Source organism: Populus alba, chromosome 1 (assembly GCF_005239225.2).
Source record: "Populus alba chromosome 1, ASM523922v2, whole genome shotgun sequence".
NCBI lineage: Eukaryota > Viridiplantae > Streptophyta > Magnoliopsida > Malpighiales > Salicaceae > Populus > Populus alba.
The window spans coordinates 4,386,781-4,407,590 of NC_133284.1; the positions used below are offsets into that span (position 1 = coordinate 4,386,781).

Genomic DNA, 20,810 nt, shown 5'->3' on the forward strand with positions numbered 1-20,810 from the left:
TTCACTCAATTAGAATCAAGGAGGGAGATTTTAAAGATAAGTCCCATAATTCAATAATTTGGTATGTAATATATACTATGGAGGGGGAGAAAATGTAAGCGTATGTTAGTTCATTTTGGCAACCCCATATTCTTGTTTGTCGGCTTAGAAGGTGACCATGAAGGCCAACTACTATGATTCCCTTCTTCGTCCATTAACAAACTGGTTCGTGCTTGTCAAATTTCAAGTTTCAACAAATTTGATGTTCTGTGCATCGAGGTTTTTGGTTAATTTATGGGGTTGCTCCTTTGATTTATTCATTTGCAAACAGAGGTGTAAGTTAAAAGCTAAGAGAAGGAGAAGAGTTTCTCAAGATTAGTTGGCTTGACAAGAGATTAATAAATCTTGTAGAATAGTGAAAATCGAGGTATGAAATCCTGGCCATGTCATGACACCATTGCATGCCAAAACATCCTTCTTTTCATAAATGCATACGTTAGAACATCCAGAGTCTTTAAAATAATGTGGCCAAGGTTGTTTCATAAACACCCTTAAGATTGCAATCAAATTGAGGTCTGAACACTTCGTGGGCTGAGGGATCCATTACAATACAAGCCCGATCAAAACATTGTTCCTGTCTAAGACGAAGGATTGCTTGCATGTACTCCACTAGGGTCGCAAAATATATCCTTCAGTTGTCTAAAACAGAGGCGCTAAAACTAACACTAGTTCTAAACGAAACCAAACTCACAACATTTCCCTATGCCTCTCAGTCTGCTGTGTCTGTACACGAGATTTACCAGTTCCTACACAGTTTTAGGTGAAAAGGAAGAGCTCACTTCCCCCTGTTGTTCCCTATTAGATCCATCCGAGCCATGAGATTCATCACCCCCTTTGGAACTTTCATCTTTGGATGGTGTCACACCGACTGAAGTTGTCTGCTCAGAGTTGAAGCTACAATACTCGGTACCAGCTTTGGGACTTCCATTGTCAGATGGATTTACGGTCTCTGGCAATGCTTGCTTGGAGTTGATATCAGTCAATGGATTGTCGATCTTCAACTTGACAGTAGAATTTTCACCATCATCTTTTGAACCGCTATCTGGCCCTGAAGTGTTTTTACCATCATCTTCTGAACCGCTATCTGGCCCTGGTGTGTTTTTACCATCATCTTCTGAACCGCTATCTGACCCAGATGTGTCATGATCCGCAGGTTTGTTGACAATAATTGGTTCATTAGGCACAGCACCATAAGCAGATCTTCTAGCTCTAGTTTTAGAAATGTTGGCAGCTCTGCTCCTGGAAAACCATCATACATTTCAGTCAGTAGCTGACCATGAGAAAAACACAACTCAAACGAAAGAATGCAAGCCAACCTTTTTGAGGATGAAAGAGCCTTTGATCTCTTCCGTGACTCTGACTTAGTCTCGCATTTTGCCTTTTGCAGTCTGGTAACACAACGTAAAAGCAAAGCCCAGATAAGACCTAACATTACGGAATCAGAAAAGAACCTATCTACAAACTATGGGAAAACCATGTTATTATAGTCTTATTTATAAAAGTTTGAAGAAAAATGATAACTAAACTTACCCGTCAGATGAAGTAGCAGCTTTTGAAACATCAATCTCCTGCTCCTGCAAACATTATTAGCACAATTGCAAGCCGGATAAATTACTTCTTTGGAACAGTTCTAGAACATACAAGAAGAGGAAAATATGAAGCACAGAATGGGGCAAGAGACCCACTTGAACTGGAAAAATATCATCTTTAATTAGTTCCCACCGCTGCCTTTTGAGATTAAGCTTCTCTTCATCCCCGTCAGCATACAAGACCTGAACAAGTCATCAACAGAAGTATTTAGAGCTATGATAGGAAGAAATGAAGATAGATAGCTCCATTGGTGATGGAAGTTGGGTGAGAAGATTTGGACTCTGTCATCCACAATGAACCAATTACTCCATCAATGGAGTAATTTGGATCCATTGATCTTACAAGAAAAGCTATAGAGACAAACAAAAGCAGTCATTGTTGTAAGACAATTTCTCATGATTTATCATAAACTTTGGCCCCAGGTACAGTCACAATTGCTATATAAAGACTGAAATTGTAGAAGACAGGTTCGAAAAGCTAATTCCACCTCCTTCCTTTTTTTCCAGATAAGTAGGGATCACTCAGAGTCATCTCACCTTGTGCTTCTTTTTTACGGGGTCGTAGGAATCAACAACTCCTTCATAGAACCTGCAGAACAAGGAATCACGCTTAGAAACTTCATGATGGATGTTCTTTAGGAAAGATCATGAAATAAAGGTGGTTATAAGCTGAGCATTAATTCAAATTTCTAAAGCCAGATTCTTAGCCAAAGATGTCTAGTCCATCTCAAAACCCATGATCTGCGTTCACTAAAAATAAAAAGCAAGTGGCAAGTGGAATTCTTTTACAAATTGATGGTTTCTTCTTTTTCTTTCTGTGCTGAGCTGACATCAGGCAATAGCTTCGCACCCACAAAAAGCATTTTCAGAAGCTCAAAATAAAGTAAACTAAAACATCAACTTTCTCCGTCAAAGGAAAACTTAGATACACCATATAAGATCAATAAAGAAAATTACAGCATGTCATGTGTAAAGACGTTCAAATGAAAGATCCTCTCTAGTAGAATATGACAGACTGCCTAACCCTTTTAATCACCCTCAGTAAGATTTTGCAATGTTCAAGGATCAACATAAAACAAACCAAAAGAACCACCTTGTCCATGTTATGACTGTAATAGTTGGAACCCTGGTGTGAGACAAAGACATCAAATTGACAACATGATCTCTCTTCAGCAAATTTGTTAAGCAGTTATTTCCAAGTCTAGAATGCATGCAGTCATCAAAAATTGCATTATCATTTCAGGTCTGCGCTTTTGGGAGAAAAAACAAACAAGATAATGATGAATAAATTGCTCTAATCCCACTTCAAAAGCCTATTCAGTGACCTTATACTCAGCATATATAACTTCAGTCTCCAATATGAACATAGAACATGTAGAAGTCCATCTAACAGATTATAGAACAAAAAGTTATCAAGTCCTACAAGCATTGGTGATTGAAGACAAGTACAACACAACAACAAGCAAGACATGACAGGAAATGCAAGAGAAATTCTGACCATCTAACATATCCTTTTCAGAAAATTGAAACTAGAAGTCTCATGTTCAAGTCTCACCTCTTATCCATTGGCCACCAAACCTTTATTTTGCTACCAACCAATTGCTCACTGAGATCAGGAGTTTCAGAAGACTGAATTTAAGAAAATAGTCATTTCAATAAATTGAAAACTAACAAAGATTACAGAAGAACAAGAAAAAAATCTCTATCTAGAAGCACGACGTATAAGCATGCTTAAATGAAATACAAGTGAATAAAAAAAAAAACACAAAACATAAGCATGTGACAGATCCCAAGATGTGTTGTCACAATCCAAGAGCTCCAGAACAAGCTTCAACAGAGCTTTTTCATGACAACCCAAAGAGAAAAGACTAGGTCTCAATGATAGTTTTCAATGAGCATGAAGTGAATTTATTTGATGAATTTGATATTCCAATAAGAACTGACAATTACTAGATAAGTTCAGAGTATTTGTATGGTTTATACCCTATAACAGATAGAGGCACATCATCACTGTAAACCACAAGTATCTACCACCCCTGTTAGACTTAAAAAGACTACTGGTATTTATTCATGTTCAAGGCACAAAATTGGAGCACCAATGCAACAACCTCCTTCTGCCCAAATAGAAATTTGACTATTAGTCCAATATTTTCATGATCATCAATAAAAAAAGAAAGCAAAAATTATATCTTGCCCACGGCACACAAACATTCTGATTGCCAAAGTACATAATTGTGCCTTTGTGTGACTACACTTTTTCCCTTTCAGTTCTGTTGGTTATAGCCTTATTTTCAATCAGTTAAGTCAATATGGAAAACTAGTCGGAGGTTTATCTCCCTTCACAATGGTTAAGAATAAGCTTGCCTCCCAGTCCCAAAGCAGTTCTGAGATTGTGACATCTCACTGGACTTTTGAGTTGCAAATCATTGGGTAGAACAGCTAGACATTGCAGCAGCACAGCTTTTCAAACTCAAGACATGCATAAAGGGCAGGCAATTGAGCTAATAGAAAAAAAAAATTTCAACTGCTGTACCCAATCTCTGTGGAAAGAGGTCTACCGGCAGAAATAAAGAGCATATGTCAACCCGATATACTCCTCTCTCTAGACACTTCAAAATTAGGTAATTTGGAAAAGACCACTATGATTCATCTTTTCAGCCTTATTTTATGGAACATTGTTCAGCAATTTTATAGTATGTCCAAATTTCAAACAGAGATAAACTAATTTATTGGAATACCAGTTGAGCTAAATGTTACAAAGTGGAAAACTAGAAATGAAAATTAAGGACGAGAAAAGAAGGAAAGTTCCATTGACTAGAAACAAGTTACTCAGTAACAAGAAATAAGGATCATTACCACTTCCTTCCTCGGAGTACGCTTCCTCTTGAGTTTTGTTTTTGGGGTTTCTTCCAGGTAACTTACTTCCCCGTGTAATGATTTAACCTTCTGTACAACTGGCAACCATCAAGATAATAGAAAAGCGTATGCACAACAAACATAAATATTAGTCAGGTTCTTATTCATTTAATACCTTATCTCTAAATGCTTCCTTAACATCCTCATCTGATGTACCATCCAACGACCTTCTCTTTTTAGTGTCTGTTGGGACTGACGAGCTGTGCTTATTAAATCTCCTGACCGCAATCACAATTGACTGATGGTGAGGCTTTTTCTCAGGTTCACTTAGGACAACTGATTTCTTTGCAGATACTACATGTCCAGAAGACAGAGATATCTTCTTAGTAATCTTTGAGCCAAGTCCAACTTTTCTTAAGTGCTTTTGTTTCTTTGCTTCTGAGTCACTTGTTTCTTTAGAACGCTTTCTCCAAATAATATCATCAGATTCTGGAGCTTTTTCTTCAACCTGAGCACTCAAGCTTTCACTCTTTGACAATGATAAAGGACTTGGATCGGCATCTTCATTCATGCTGATCCCCTTTTTCTTTGGTCGGCTGCTTTTAGGATGACTTCCAGCAGATATCTGTTGCTGTGGGGATAGGGAAGAAGACCCTGAGATTTGACCAGTTTTTGGGGTAAATCCTGCTGGTTTTGTCACACTCAAATGTTTTAATGACAAAGCTACCTTCTTGGAAACTGGAGTTTCTGATGGTAAAACTTCAGTGCCTTTATCATGACGTTTTTCACGGGGAAGTTTAGTAGTTTTTCTTCCTGTATTAAACCAAGGATCGTAGCCTTCTTCTGGATTCATCAAAGAATTAGGTTTCCAGCCCCTTTTACTTGGAACGGTCTTTGGCTCCTTTTCTAACCTGACTTTAGGTTCAGCTTTGTCCTGTGCATCAGTGCTTTTAGAATGCTCGGTAAGAGAGCAAGGGCCTAGCATTTTTGAAGCATTATCCTTTTTGACAGTCCCGGCATTTCTAGTTGAAGCAGTTCCTTTGCTTGCTTTTGACTTCAGAATCATATCCTTGCCTTCAAAAATCTCTCCCTGACAAGCAGCATTTGGTGATAATCCCTTGGACATTTGGCCAACAGAAAAAAATAATTTTACAGGGATGAGCATGAAATTATATTAAAATGGACACCTAGTTTAAACACAAGAAATAATCCAAGATTACAGCAAAAGAGCTTTAGCCACAAATGCTACCCACCTTTCACCTTATAAGTCGCGACCACTTCTATGAAGAATAATAAAAAGGCTACTCATCCTAGACTTTGTGGTGTGCCTCGAATACATATGAGGTAAATATACACTCCCTCTCTAAATAGCTTTTGCAACAGTCATGAGTTTTCTTTTTTCTCTTTATTTTATTTTGCATTAAGGTGTATTAGTCATGGATTGATAATTGATAACTGAAATGTGACTAGCAGGACTACAATCTCATGTGATCCCTCCGCTTTGCACATTCGCTCAAATCAACCATGTCCCTTAATTTGGACCAAATCAACTCTACTTCCTATTTGAGATTCTCCATTTGATCACATCATAACATGGCATTTAGCTGGCCATTTAATTAGTAATGGAATTAGAGGAAGGGGCTGAAATCACCTTTACTTAGACGCAAAGGGGTTGATTTGTTCTAATTTGAAATAAAAGGCTTCCTTTAACGAAATGAAGAAAATAGAAAACCATGTGTGAATTTTAGCGAATCACTAGTAGTATAAGACAGTAAAATAGGCCTCATCTTGCATCAGAAAATTATAAGGGTTTTAGGCTCTACAAAAAAGATAAGAGAGAAACCAAAACTTGTCCTTGACAATGAAGTCAGGATTTATATTTAACAAGAGACAAGTGCACAAGAACAGTTTTCAGTCCGAGGAAACAATTTTACAATTGCAAGACAACATCATGAAAAACTCCACTCAGATTTCATGCAGTTATAGACAGGGAGAAGATACATACCAAATGTTCCCCAGAACGATTGCTATAATCACCTTCGAGTGTGTAAGAGTCATCTTGGAATATAGAAGCAACTATTGGAGCATATTCATCCAAAAATATACCTGTAGACTGCACTGCTTCCTTGAGATAGGGCTTAAGTTTAGCAGCACTATTAGTGATAACTCTTTCCCCAAGCTCCCATGCTATAGGAGAAACACTCTGGAACCACAGTGCAAGATATTGTAGAGTAAATCTCACTGAACCTATCAAGATCATGATGCAAAGGAGAAACATTCGATGAAAGACACACCTGGTTTTGCTTTTTTACACTGGCTAAAAGTAGAGTGAGAAGCTCTGCTGAGATTTCTTCACTTTCGTCAATGACCAAGGTCATAATTGTTTCCATGGCTAAGATTACAGTTTTTGGATGGTTGGACCTAAAAGTTGAGCAAAAAAACCCATTAATTGTTGAAGAGAGACAAAATAAATATAGGCATTTAAATGAAAGTAGACAGGAGGGGAAAAAAGGAAAAGAAAAGAAAAGCAAACAACAAGTCCCAAGCTACCACTGCTTCTTCTATAACAACAAGACAACAAACAAACCTCAGTGCCAAATTAGTTCAGGTCAACTATATGGATCCTTTTGCGCCTTTCTAGCAATAATATACTACCACTGCTTCTTCTGATAACAAAAATAAAAATAATGCTGCCACAGCTTCATTATGAGAACTGAAACAACAGCAACTATAAATGCAGCATCCTTAGCATAATGGATTTGTTGATGTTATCAAGAAACTAGTTTTAAAAAAATTCTGGACCTTGCCACCCTAGCACAAGAATGCGTCTCACACATTTTACATAGACTATTGCAGTGTCAATTTTTAGTAGTAAGGTTACCATTTGACACAAAGATGAGCTGACACCATGATATAAAATATACCCTACAGTACTCTAAAACCTGTTCTCTGGCAAATATATAGCTGTTATTGTCTTTTGTTGAGTATATTTCCACTTGTTTGTATAACTTAAATTTATGTTCATCATTTATCCGTTCCATTCATGCCATGATCAATGAAGATAGAAGCAAAGAACAGTGCGAGTAGAAACCAAGGCCCTGATGACCTTTGCCCTTCTTTCCAGTTTTTATGGTGACTTAGGTAACAACCCACCAATGGTACCCCAAACATTAACCAAAGAGTCTATCATCCAAAATCCCACCAAATTTTCCAGATTTTTTGGAACACCAAATAAGAACAGAACCAAAACACTAGATATGTAGTCATGTAATGGACTCTTTGAGGGCGCACTGATCATAAAGCAATAGCCAATTTAGGGATCTTAATATCTCCAAACCTCCATTTGAAGTCCACAGGAGTTTCCCATGAGGTGAAATCTGATGAACTATCATGAAACTGAGTAAGTGAATCCTCTCCCTCTCAGTGACCAGCACTTTTTTAAGGACACAATCAAACCCAAGAAGCACAACGCCACCCATGAAACGCACACATCAAGGGGCTGTCTTAATCACTCCATATTAAGGATGCCAAATGATGCTATGTCCAATCATTAGGTGGGTAAGGTGCATTGCCACATACAAACAACTCTTGGGTTGCTTCTCATTTGTAATAATCCTCGTCCTCTTTTCCATAATCATAGACAGTGGACCTTTGCAATCCAATCTAGACTAAGAATCAATTTTCCAAAGGAACTATATAGAAATGCATTTTAAGTGTAAGAAAACTCCTGATGCATAAAAAGGAACCCACAACTGCATACGGAACTTCTGAGAATTTCTAAAAGATTGCTGAATCAAGAACACAATTGGAAAAAAAAAATAAGAATACTCCTGACATGCTCTTTAACATAAACTTCTGAAAATGAAATTCCAATATAATTAACAAAATTATTATTCAAACCCTTATTCTCTTTAATTTTAGCAGCTCCAAAACTTAGTTTTTAGAGGTATGACAATGTTACTCTTTAACAAAAAGTCAAGTTATGGAATCTAATGAGCAGAAATTACTCACCAACTTAGAATGAATACATATTAGTTATGGAACTATGCTATTGAAGATGGTACTACAGTCTGTTAAAATGGGAGATAGAACAGCAGTGGCTCCTATATCTTTCAGAAAATGACATATAAACATGGGAAGTTTGTGAAGCAAAAGCTAATGCCATTGACAAGGCTCTTAACTCGTACCTGATGAATTTCAGAAAGTGTTGGAACATCTCTATAATTAGTTCATCCAACTCCAGGTCCAGCATCACCAAGCATGACCTCACCCTTGCTACGTTCTCAAGAATTGAAACTGCCTTTGTATAACAATGACCAGACGTTTGGGATAATTTTTCAAAAGATGCTACCGTCAATTGAAAAATTTCCTGTTCATCATTGGAAAAGCAGACAGCATAAGAGCCCGGAAAAATGTAGGAACATGTAATGAAGAAATCTTGTTCTGATCACCCACACACGTGAAAATTGATTTTATCTGCTATGAGTACCTTCATTTGGTCATCATTGTAAGGAGCATCTGGTGCTGTTATTCTTGTAATCTCACTCATACAAGATGCAACTGCAAACCTTACATCTTCGTTTGAGTGCCTTAAAAGGGCACTAGAGATTAATGCCTTCATTGTAGGCAAAAGAGCATCTTGCATTGATCTTGGTGGTGCTTGCTCCACATTTGCGAGGAAACGCTCAAGTTTCTATAAGAAAAAATGAAACTCAACAACAGATCAATCCAATTTCTGTCAATGACCAAAGCAATTAAAAAATAGGAAAGAAACGATATAATGATTCTAAAAGTGTGAAAGAAGCAGTACAGAAGTTATCCAAGGGTCAAATAACCAAGAAAAATGACATAACAGAACAAAAACACTGTTACAGGCAATAAAGCTCAAATTACATGAAAGCCAAGTAAGTGTCACAGCAAAGACCCATTGAAAAAACCCCATTAATAAAAAGCACCCTACAAGACAGTTTAAAGTGCATCATCCAAAACAAGCAACAGAAAAGACATCTATATTTCAAAATCCATTAAGGCAAGCTGGAATCTTTGTGTAACTCATCAACAGACACACATCATGCCACAATCCTCATCAACCAGATGGCAATATCTTTGTAAGATAACCATTTTGATTATAATAACTCAAATAAGATCGTGCCACCATTAACACATACACATCAACTAGAGCAGACCTCACTAACTTTTATTTACTAATAACAGCAAATCAAGCAAGACCAAGAGTTCAATTCCAACGGTTATTTTCCAATCATACCAATAGAAGATGCCAACACCAATAGTTGCAAAATTATATATAAACATAGCGTGCCAGTTGCATTCTGAGGTAATGCCACAGATCTGATTATTAAGAGTTTCACATGTAGCAAAATATCTGAGAACAAAAATAAGAATATCTAGTTGCAGGGTCTAGGAGATATATAGGCATCCAAAACCCAAATGTATGTCGATGGTTTTGGATCCTGCCAGGAGTGATTGCCTGCAAGTCCATTTGCTCCTAACTCATCCTAAAAGGCATCAGCCATGCCCTTAGGCAAGAGTATAAATGCATAGCCTCTCTACATTATGCACCCCTGTCATAACATTACACATTAACACAGCACACCCTTGAAATTTTTTATGAAGAAATGGAATTGAAAATGCAAGATCCCTCCCAGCCCATTGATCAGGAAATGATTATCAACCATAAATCCATCACTCCCTGGGGAACAATCCTAAAAATAGAATACATGAGCAACAAAGCCAAAAGATAAATTAATCTCTATAGAGGTCATATAAGGCTAAGTAAAAATCAGAAATGAAATCCAAAAAACAGCCAACATTCAACATTCATCAACACTACATTGAATGATTTCAAATTCAACACTCCAATTAACAGGCATGCAAACAACAAAATCCCGGGGAAAAAACTTACACAAACATCAATATCTAGTGAGTTTTTATACATGACTAAAGGAATTAAAAATGAAGCCCGTATACGATAACAACAACATTTTTTTGCAAAATTGCCAAACAAACAATCATCAATCCATGCCAGTCGTCACCAAAAATACCAAAACGTTTATATCCCTGCACCAAATAATTAAGCCCAAAAAAAATATTCAACAAATAATCAATTCAACGTTCTAATACAATGTCAAAGACCATTAAAAAAAAGGCAAGCACACAAAGCAAATAAAAATACATATGTATATATAAAGAGATGAAGAGGGTGACGAGACATTACATCAAGCAAGTCAAGAAGGTCATCAACAGATGATGGAGGGTTTAAGAGACTCCTTCCAGCCTCTTTGAGACGTTCTTGAAGCTCAGTCTCACTGTAAGGCATTTTAACACTCTTTCAACCACGAAAACCAAAACCCCAGAAACCAAAATCACTAATGACTCTCACTTTCTCTGTAAATTCAGAGACTTTTCACTCAAACCCGCACCAGAAACAAAAGAGCAACATGGTATTTATTAAACCCGAGAAGGATTTGTTTTGCTGACAACTCCACCACAGTTAAGTTTTAGCAAAGTGTTGTGCATGCAAGCAGAGGTTACCAAAGAAGCAGGTTTTTTTCCTTGGATTCAACCCATTAATTCAATTGGGTTAAAAGAATGGGGTTTCGGACATTTTTTGGTTTTGGCTTTTGGGAATTCTCGATTTCTCTCCCTTTTTTATTTATTTATGGTCTTTTTCACTCCTTTTATGTGCATTACAGCAAATAGTGTTTGGGGATCGTTGAGGATTTTCATTTTTTTTCTTTTTTAAGGATAGTGCAGGCAAAGGTTGTGTAGCCTTCTCGCTAGTTTTACACCAAATCAGAGGTTGTATGTTATAGGAGATTTGTTTTCTTTCTTGATTTTCTAAATTTAAATTTTAAGATTAATATTCAAAAAACATTTTCTCTTTAAAAGAAAAGATGATACAAAGAAGAAGGGTTTTAGATTAATTGACAAACAAGTTATATTTAGGGATTTTTTTTTTTTTGTTAGTATTTAGAATATAAGAAAAATTGTCACTATCATTGCTTTAGAATAGTTTGGAAGAAAAGATGATACAAAGAAGAAGGGTTTTAGTTTAATTGACAAACAAGTTAGATTGAGGATTTTTTTTTCTTCTTCTTTTTTAGTATTTAGAATATAAGAAAAATAGTGACCTGTCCGAGCACATCATTGCTTTAGAATAGTTTAAACTAGATAATTTATATGTGCTAAGCTGCAAGTTAAATTAATATATATATATAGTTAAATATTACTAATATTTTTTTCTAATGAAAAAAATCAAATCATATGAGGGTTAATTTGATATAACCTTGATTAGCTTTATTAGACCAAAAATAACTCATGCAACTCTTGAAAACAATATTTAACTAAACAAAATTTCAAGATGACATCTTTTTTAATATTAAAATAACAACATATTGAATTGACCTTAGACAACCCGGGTTAATATATGAAATTTATGACTTGGAATTATGAGATTATGATAACTCTATAAAAAGCAAATCAAAATAAATTATAAAGTCTAATTCTCAATCAACCCAATATTAAAGAATGAAATTGAATAAAAAATAACAATTAAAAAAGGAATCTAAAAAAACAACCTAAGTTAAATATATCAAACTTGCAATCCGAGTCATAAAATCAAGATAACCCCATAAAAAGTATATCAAAATAAATTATGAAATTTCAATCTCCAAGCAACTCAATATTGAAGAATTAGATTATAAAAGAAATCAATTAAAAAAAACATAAAAAAAAAAATATGAGTCAATCAAGCAAACTTATAACCCCGGTCATCAAACCAAGATAACTTTATAGAAAAAAAAATGATATGATTTAACCCGGGTTAACCTATTAAATTCACAACTTTGATCTTGAAACTGAAATAACCCATAGAGAGAAAAGTCAAAATAAATTATAAAACTCGAATCTTAATCCTTATGTCGGATCTAATGTTAAATAATGAAATTTGTAGAAATCTTTAATTAAAAAATAACATAAAAAATAAGTCTAGTCGAGTCAAGTTAACCATTAAGCATTATTATCGATCATGAGACTAGAATAACCTAATAAAAAACAAATCAAAATAAATCATCAAGCTTAATTCTCAATTAAACACAATATTAATTAATGAAATTAAAAAAAATGAGTCATTGATTAATTTGCTAAACCCGCGATCCAGGTTATGACACCGGAAAAAACCAATAAAAACAAGTTCAATGTTGAACGATGAAATTTATAAAAATCTTAATTAAAAAAATAACATAAAAAATAAGTCAAGTCAACCTGAGTTAACCGTTAAGTACTATTAACAAGTCATTAAACCAGGATAATCTAATGAAACAAAAATTGAAATAAATCATCAAGCTTAATTCTCAATCAAATACAATATTAATTGATAAAATTAAAAAAAAAATCCATTAACAAAGGAGAGAGAAAATGAGTCAATTGGATTAACTTGTTAAACTCGCAATTCACGTTATGAGACGGGGATAATCTAATAAAAACCAAGCTCAATGTTGAAGGGGGTAGTGACATAGATTATGAAACTAATATAATCTCTTGAAAAGAAAAAAAAAAAAATAACATGATTTAACCAAGGTTAAAATATTAAAAACCACAACTTTAATCTTGAGATTAAGATATTCTCATAAAAAATAAAACAAAAAAATTATATAAACTCAATTATCTAATAGCTATGAAGGCTGGTAGTAAATCAGGGGTTCGTTGTCCTAGCTATTGCTATAGCTAGTGCTGGTGTTATATTGATATATTGTGCCGATGTATTACTTATAGATTAAAATGAAATATTTTTTAATTAAAAATATATTAAAGTAATATAATTTTTATATTAATATATCAAAATCATTAAAAAAATATTATTTTAATATATTTTTAAATAAAAAATAAATTATAATACCATAAAAAGAGCGGGGCATGGTCCTGCATTCACTAAAAGGAATTTTTTTTTTTCTCACTAAAAAAAAAAAAAAAAGGAATTATATATATATATATATATAACCTTAAACCAAACATAACTTTAACTTTTTCTTAGATAAGAACCGAATTAGTGGTAACTTGAGAAACAAGTTTACAAATTTGTTTCCTTACAAAGTATTTCAACTCTTGATCTGTCATCAATTAGGTATCCTAAGTTTTTTTTTCTACCTATTAGATCCTTTATATTTATTAAAATGTTTTATTTTTAAAATAGATAGAATATTTTTAAAATAAGGGAATTTTTTTAAAATCAAAAGAATCACTATTACGATAGAGAAAATTTTAGAGATCCCTTATTTTGAATTCTTATAATAAGGTAGTTGACTTCTATGGTATTGACTATTTTTTGGGGGAAAAAAACTTATTTTTTGTTGGATAATGGGAACAGTAATCCTGTGGTGATAAGTTCAAACAATTTATGAAGATAAAATGTGATAATTCTAGTAAGTTCATTTCCCTATTTAAGTATTGTGATTAAAAACAATTTTTTTTTTAAAGAAAAACCTCAATCTAAACTCAAACCTAAATATTCATTCTTAGTTACATCTTAAACCATAAATTTATTAATTAGATCTCAAATTATATCCTACATCTCTCAACCATGCTCTTAATAATTTAGTCAATTTTTTTACTAGTGTAGGTCTAATTTACATATTTTATACACTGAAATGGTGTTGATTTTTAGAAATTTTGATAAAAAGTTGATGAGCATAAACATTTCCAATCCAATAAAGCATATTCATGCATCAAAAGGATGGTTTGAAGAAAGAATAATTAATAAAAATACTGATGAGAATCGATAAAAAAAACTACCCAGTTGAGAGTATTTTGAGATGTTCGGGACCTAATTTATCAATCTTATGAGTTTTGGTATTACCTAAGTATATTTTGGAACTTAATTGAGACAAAAATATACAGTAATATTCAGCATTTCTACATTAATCTCAATTTTTAATTTTTTATTTTAAATCTAGAATTATTTTCAAATTATTTCCAGAATAAATCTATTGATGGTGTGTTTGATAGTGTGTGAGAGAGATAGTCCTCAACAAAAGTGACCGAATATAAATAATTATTCTTTATAGAAATAAATATTTTTCAATGGCTGGGTTGACTTAAAATAAAAGAACAAAAATAAATACTGTTAACTTACATATTATCATAATTAAAACACCATAATCTTTAATGCATGGCATCGCACAAACACCATCATCGCTCGCAATGTATATATCAAAGCAAGTCATCACATTAAAGTGGTTTAAAATCTACATTGATGGTTTGGTTTGCAGGTCAATAATTAATTAATTATACTGGAATGATTCATAAATTAATATATATATATATTATATATATATATATATATATATATATATATATATATTATATATATATATATATGAATGCATATCACGTACGTAGCAAAAATACTTCTTGTATGTTAGCTCTCTTGAATTAATAGTAAAGTACTAGAACAAGAGAATATATATAAAGGATTTAAGACAAAATAAATAAATATTGATGTATTTGAGTAATATTAAAGGTGAAAGGAGGATTCCTTTTTCTTCTTTTTTTCACATTTTCTTACCCTAATTAGTCATCACTTTTAATCCAACTTCACCCAATTTTAATGAAACTCATCTCTTCCTATAGCATTTATATTTCAAAATTGCTTGAAATCAATGAACAAATACGGGAGATGGAAAGAAAAAATAATTATGACTTAATTTATACTAGAATTAAAAGAGTTTCATAGGAGAATAAAATGATAAAACATTATCTTACTTGCCTTGTTGATATAGTTACGACGAAGAAATTTATTAACATTTTTATTTCGCTCCAATAAATTTTCTAAAAAAATAATATAAAAAGCATTTGTTAATACATAAATGAAATGAGATATTTATAATAAATTCAAATCAAACTGTTTATTTCTATAGTTATTAAAAAAAACTATGAACAAATTAAAAATCAAGCATGGATGCAAACTAGGATTCTCGATGAAATTAACTTAAAAGAGAGAAAGAATGAAAACATAAGAAATAAATAATGATCTAAGAAAGAGCTAAATCGCTTCTATCCACGCCGTCGGTGAAAAACAAAAACACTTGAAGAATTCCTACAAGCGATCTTCACTGTAAATTAAAGCTATAGAAATTCCTTTTTTCTTCATCAACTATGAAATCCTTAAAATATCAAATAAGAAAAAAAAGGAAAAAATCAAACTAATAAATAATAAAAAAAAACCTCTTGGTAAACGAGCATAGAATTCAATGCATGTTGACTCGACGCTCTCCTTTTATGAGCTGTTGATGAAATGATCTTGTCGTGAGGACAAATAGTAACATCTATATATAACACATAGAATTCTATGCACCCATATCGAGTGTATCGAAATGAACACGTACAAAATAAACTATGATCCAAAAAAAGAAAATTATCGCTTAAAAAAACGATAAGCAGAAACTTTTATACAATAAAGAAGTTATTGGTTTTTTTTTTTTTGGAAGGAGGAGGAGGAGGAGGAGGAGTGGCTCTCAATAGATGCTTGAAGTTGCTTATCCATTGATCAATGCCCTGTTTGGTGAGTTGTTAGAGTGGGGATACTCGTTTCTTGGCTAACAATTTGTCCAAAATATAGGTCACCAGTCTTTTTTGTTGTAAAACTTTGAATAAAGAGTGTTTGTCATTTACCTTCCTTTACATCTTTTCCTTCTCACCAACTCTATAGCATGCTGACACTTCAGACCTATTTTTTTTTCAAGAATTGCAACTTAAAACATGGATGAAGTGTCTGCTTAATTGGCAGCGTGGCCAGTATAGTTTTGAAAGTGTTTTTGTTAATTAATATAAACTATAGTTTTACACAGGTCCACTAAAAGATCTCACTTGAAACTTTAGTTACAAAAAACTTATAGTTTATAGTCTTTTTAAAAACTTATTTTTTTAAATTGCAATTTCAAAAGCTTCAGCAATGTTAAACTGTTATTAAAAAGGTGTTTAAAAACATGATATTAATTGTTTTTCAAGATGCTTTTTACTATAAAATACATCAAAATCATATTTTATTTTTTTATTTTTAAAATGATTTCCTTATTTCTAGATATGGATTTTAAATATTTTTATTGCTCTCCTAGATGAAAAATAGAAAAAAGAAAAATACCCAATTGTTTTATCTACCCATATTTTTGGAATTGAATTGTTTTATGAAATTGAATTTTCATTATTTTATTAATTAAATGAAATATTTCCCACCAATTTTTAGGACATAGAATTGAGAACATCACACAACATGAGATCATATGTAATAAAAAAAAAAATTGTCATACGTCTACTCTCATGTATTTACGCTTATTAGTAAAGGTAAGAAAAACACTGCAGCATATTTTACAGATAATTAAAAAAAGATGATACAAATAAATAAATAAAAATATTAATCAATGCCTGCAAAATCAATAACTTCTTCAAGGACTCTTGGATAATCGAAGCAAGAAATTAAAAAAAGCCTGCAAAATCACGTGTGATTTCAGCAGCAATATTAAACTAGTCACTGGCACGTTCAAGAGAGGGCTTAGCCTAATGAGCTAATTCTGCGCATCATCTATATATTAATCAAGGCCTTAAAGAAGGGTGCTAACTCTGCATTTCATGTATCAAGAAAGATTTTCACATCATGAACCAACTTGATTAAAAGTCAAAGGAAGCGAAGACTCAAAATTCCCAGGGCGGAAAAATGGAGACTAGAAAACACTAAAAAATCCCATAGAATTGTGGGTCCATGAAAACATGGAGTAAAGGTCTCTACATATGAAATTCAACTCGTTAGATCCATTGTAACTCAGTGAGCCTTGACGTGCTCCTGAACAACGTTATAGCCTTCACTTGTCTCGCCATAATCCTGCAAACCAGTAAAACAAAACAAAAATGTTAACCCTAAGATGACAAGTCAGTACAAACATGCTATACCTGAAAGGATTAGTACCTTCACAACAACGCAGGAGCAGCCAACAACCTTCCTGGCCTTGCCCTCAGAATCAATCTTGCATAACTGCATGTAGGGACGCAAAAAACAACAATGCCATTACATAAATGTTAAGGTTAAGCAAACAATTAAAGCTCTTAATGGAACAAAACAGGCAAGTTTTGGCAGAGAAAAAAGAAAAGAACATGATCAGTAATAACTATTACTCCTGCAATGGGAACATAACTTTTTCTAGTTCAGGCTAGATAACAACTCAATCATTGGAAAGAATAACATGATGTGGATTTCAGAAAATAGATGGGGAAAAAAAGCACAAAGCAATTTACAACTAAGCTATAAATAGACTAAAAATTTTAATGGTTAAGATGAAAAGGCTAGTAGAAAAACTAAACTCACCCCGGCCCACTCGCCAAGAGTCTTAGCACTGGGAACTGTCAATAAGCCTACACCATGGTCAGCACAGAGTGCTTTGACGAGTTTGATATAGTCTGGCTGGTTGCAGTCCTCTGCCAATACACAGAGCTGGGCGGCATGCTTCTCAATCACTTTGGCACCTTCATGGAGGCCCCGGGCAAGTCCGCCATGAGCAAGGGACTTTTTCAGAACAAGCTGCAATGCTGTCATCAAGTCCATGGCCTCAAGAGGCTGGCGGGAGTCTCAGCAGGAGCAGGAGCAGGAGCAGGAGCCTCTTCACTGCAGAAGCAAGAAAATCCAGATACATCAAAATAAATAAAATACACAATGCACCACCATTATGTTGGCTATAAGGAAATAACCAATACATTTACAGTGATGTATCTAAATTCGTGTAATTGTTTTTAACACACTGTCCTTTCTATCACTTTTTCTTAAAAAAAAAAAAAAAAAGTGGGCCTCTGGCAAAAGCAAAATAATTCAATGAAACGCTAAAAAAACTTCATATAATATACTGGAAGCTAAGAAATTGAAAGAGATCAAGATCCACTTGTAAGATGATCAGTTGAAATGTGACTAATCTCTACACCATGGAAACCATCCGCAGCTCTTAAGAATAAATCAATCCACCATGTAGACAATTACCACAAGCAATAGCAAAAAACAGCATATCAAATGTGCAACAGCATTATCACCAATAAGAAAAACCCAAAAATAAAGAATTACAAGTTAACCTCTAACAACTATAATTATAAAAGCTACTAAAACAGGAAAACACAAGCAAAATTGAGTTAAAATTATCATTTATTCAAACAGTTACATACCTTGACATTTTTCGGGTTTTGTTAATGATTTTAAAATCTCCTCACTGCAAAACAAAAAAAAATAAAAAATCAGATCTCAAACAAGATAAAACAAGTTCAAGAATTGAACGTAATTTGATTTAGAGAAAGGGGACAGTGACCTTTGCAAGTGAAGATGGACCGGCTGCTTGTGTGTCTGCGAAGCAAGTAGAAGGGTGGTGACGGGAGACGATAATATAACTAGGCAGAAACCTATTAAACCCTATTTCTTAATTGACCTTCTTGTCCTTCAATTCTTTACTTGGGTTTCTTACATGAAACTGGTCACGGCCTTAAAACGGGCCCAATATCGAGCCGAGAGGAGCCTCAATAAATTGGAAATCAAGACAGAGCTTGGTCCAATAAAATATAACTAAATATATATATAAGAAAAGGAATTAATAAATAAAGATTAATTCTTTTTCTACTCAATTTGCTATTAATTAAATAAATAATCACAATCCGATATATTGACTACGTTGATTTACAACTTGCCTCGGATTTCATGTTGAATTGAATTTTATCTATCATTTGATTAAAAAAACACTCCCAGCATATCATTTTGATATAAATATTGAGTTAATATACCAACTTATTAATTAATCTGATCACTCTCATCAAAACTTATAACTATGTTCAAAAGATGTTAACTTTTTTATATGATTTTAAATTTTTTTCATTGTTTTAAAACCTAATTTGACCAATAAATCCAAAACTTAAAGTTTACATCGAGCTGGATTTCAACAAAATAAATGGAAAATTAACCTGGTATAACCAATCTTGTTTGAGAGTGTGATTACAGTATTTATTATTCTGAAATACATCAAAATAATATATTTTTTTTTTTATTTTTTTAAAATCAGTATATCAAAATAATCTAAAATATATATAAAAAAATTCATTTTTAACAACAAAACAAAAATTTAAATTTTTTATAAAATACAATTTTCATTGTCTTTTCAAATAGAAGACTAAGTTAACCCCCAACTTGATTAACTCAAAAAAAAAAAAAAAAATACAGACAAAGCCCGTTAACCTTTTTCCTATTTTTATTTTATATAAAACAATGGACTTATCCCAGATTGGTTTAAAAACCATGATTTTTTTCCCCTTGGGAAACTGATCACTTTGTGGCTTGTCGCTGGTTGTTTCCTTACCTTTGTAAAAGGTTGTTGCTGAAAACATGTTGCCTTCTTTCAATAAAAACATTATACAAGTTAAAACCTGTTCCTTTTACAAAACCAAATCCATCTACCATACAGGCATTTTTCCGAATCAAAGCAATTCAACGCTCTCTCTATCAACTTGGCGTATAAATAGAAGCAGATATCCAACCTCTGACAGCTAGAGAAATACAGCTTAAGTTCCTAACTAGCTGATGGAAAACAAAAGGATGCGCAGAGGTTGTCCAAAAAGACCCCTGCACAGCTGTGAAATACCTACAACTCACATTGTCTTAGAAGTACAACATCATGATCCCGGAGCTCAATAAAGCACCATCACGATGCATATCAATTGCAACATTTAAAGGTTATCAATACTATCTTCGATTCATTTCCTGAAAAATTACTGTGTCAACCTGCAATCTGCAAAATAAAATTGAATGCTTGTTGCATCTCAAACACCATGAGAAATTGGTACATGAGGAAGGATGAAAGGAAAGGGATACAACCAACCACTTAGCTGTACGAGACAGTCATGGAACCATTCGATCATAGTTGACTACTTATGCAAGCCATCAAGAATTGAAGTACATTTCTCTTACATTTTAACTCTGGACCAAAATCATCTTTAGAATGTGCTTGAAGAATGAACTCTAATAAACTCAAAAGTAAAAAAGATTTCAAAGCCACAAAGCCAGTTTGCTACTAAATCTGATTATTGCAGTAGGAGGGGCGGGGAGGGAGGGAGACCAATAAAGTGAAAAAAGAAGAAAACAATTCATGTATCAAGGTAGCAGAGAGATAAGGAAGATGAGAAACAATCCAACAATCACTGAGATGATGAACAGCAAAAATAAGCACGTCCCTAGAGCAGAATTTAGTAGTCTGGAAAGCTGCACTAGCTGGCAATGGATAAAGATAAGGTGCAGTA

At 33.4% G+C, this 20,810-nt stretch overlaps 2 protein-coding genes across 4 annotated transcripts; both read right to left on the minus strand.

The window, feature by feature from the left end:
* Positions 1 to 407: 407 nt before the first annotated feature.
* LOC118033988 (sister chromatid cohesion protein PDS5 homolog D) lies at positions 408 to 11,345 on the minus strand. 3 transcript variants are annotated; one of them, XM_035039127.2, is made up of 13 exons: positions 10,720 to 11,345; positions 8,974 to 9,177; positions 8,672 to 8,853; positions 6,779 to 6,905; positions 6,490 to 6,687; positions 4,660 to 5,601; positions 4,485 to 4,571; positions 3,184 to 3,257; positions 2,166 to 2,217; positions 1,725 to 1,811; positions 1,570 to 1,613; positions 1,356 to 1,427; positions 408 to 1,278 (listed from the first exon to the last, which is right to left on the minus strand). In XM_035039127.2, the coding sequence occupies exons 1-13, from the start codon at positions 10,819 to 10,821 to the stop codon at positions 786 to 788; spliced, it is 2,664 nt and encodes an 887-aa protein (XP_034895018.1). In that variant the 5' UTR covers positions 10,822 to 11,345; the 3' UTR covers positions 408 to 785. The 3 variants fall into 3 exon arrangements, with proteins under 3 accessions (XP_034895018.1, XP_034895019.1, XP_034895017.1); XM_035039128.2 differs by having other exon boundaries at positions 4,485 to 4,574; positions 4,660 to 5,574; positions 10,720 to 11,344; XM_035039126.2 differs by having other exon boundaries at positions 4,485 to 4,574; positions 10,720 to 11,344.
* Positions 11,346 to 17,098: 5,753 nt separating this feature from the next.
* Positions 17,099 to 18,706, minus strand: LOC118034047 (small ribosomal subunit protein eS12-like). The gene is given in 5 exon segments (XM_035039201.2): positions 17,099 to 17,376; positions 17,461 to 17,526; positions 17,857 to 18,110; positions 18,113 to 18,153; positions 18,699 to 18,706. Coding segments are annotated over 5 exon segments (429 nt in total). The 3' UTR covers positions 17,099 to 17,316.
* Positions 18,707 to 20,810: the final 2,104 nt, after the last annotated feature.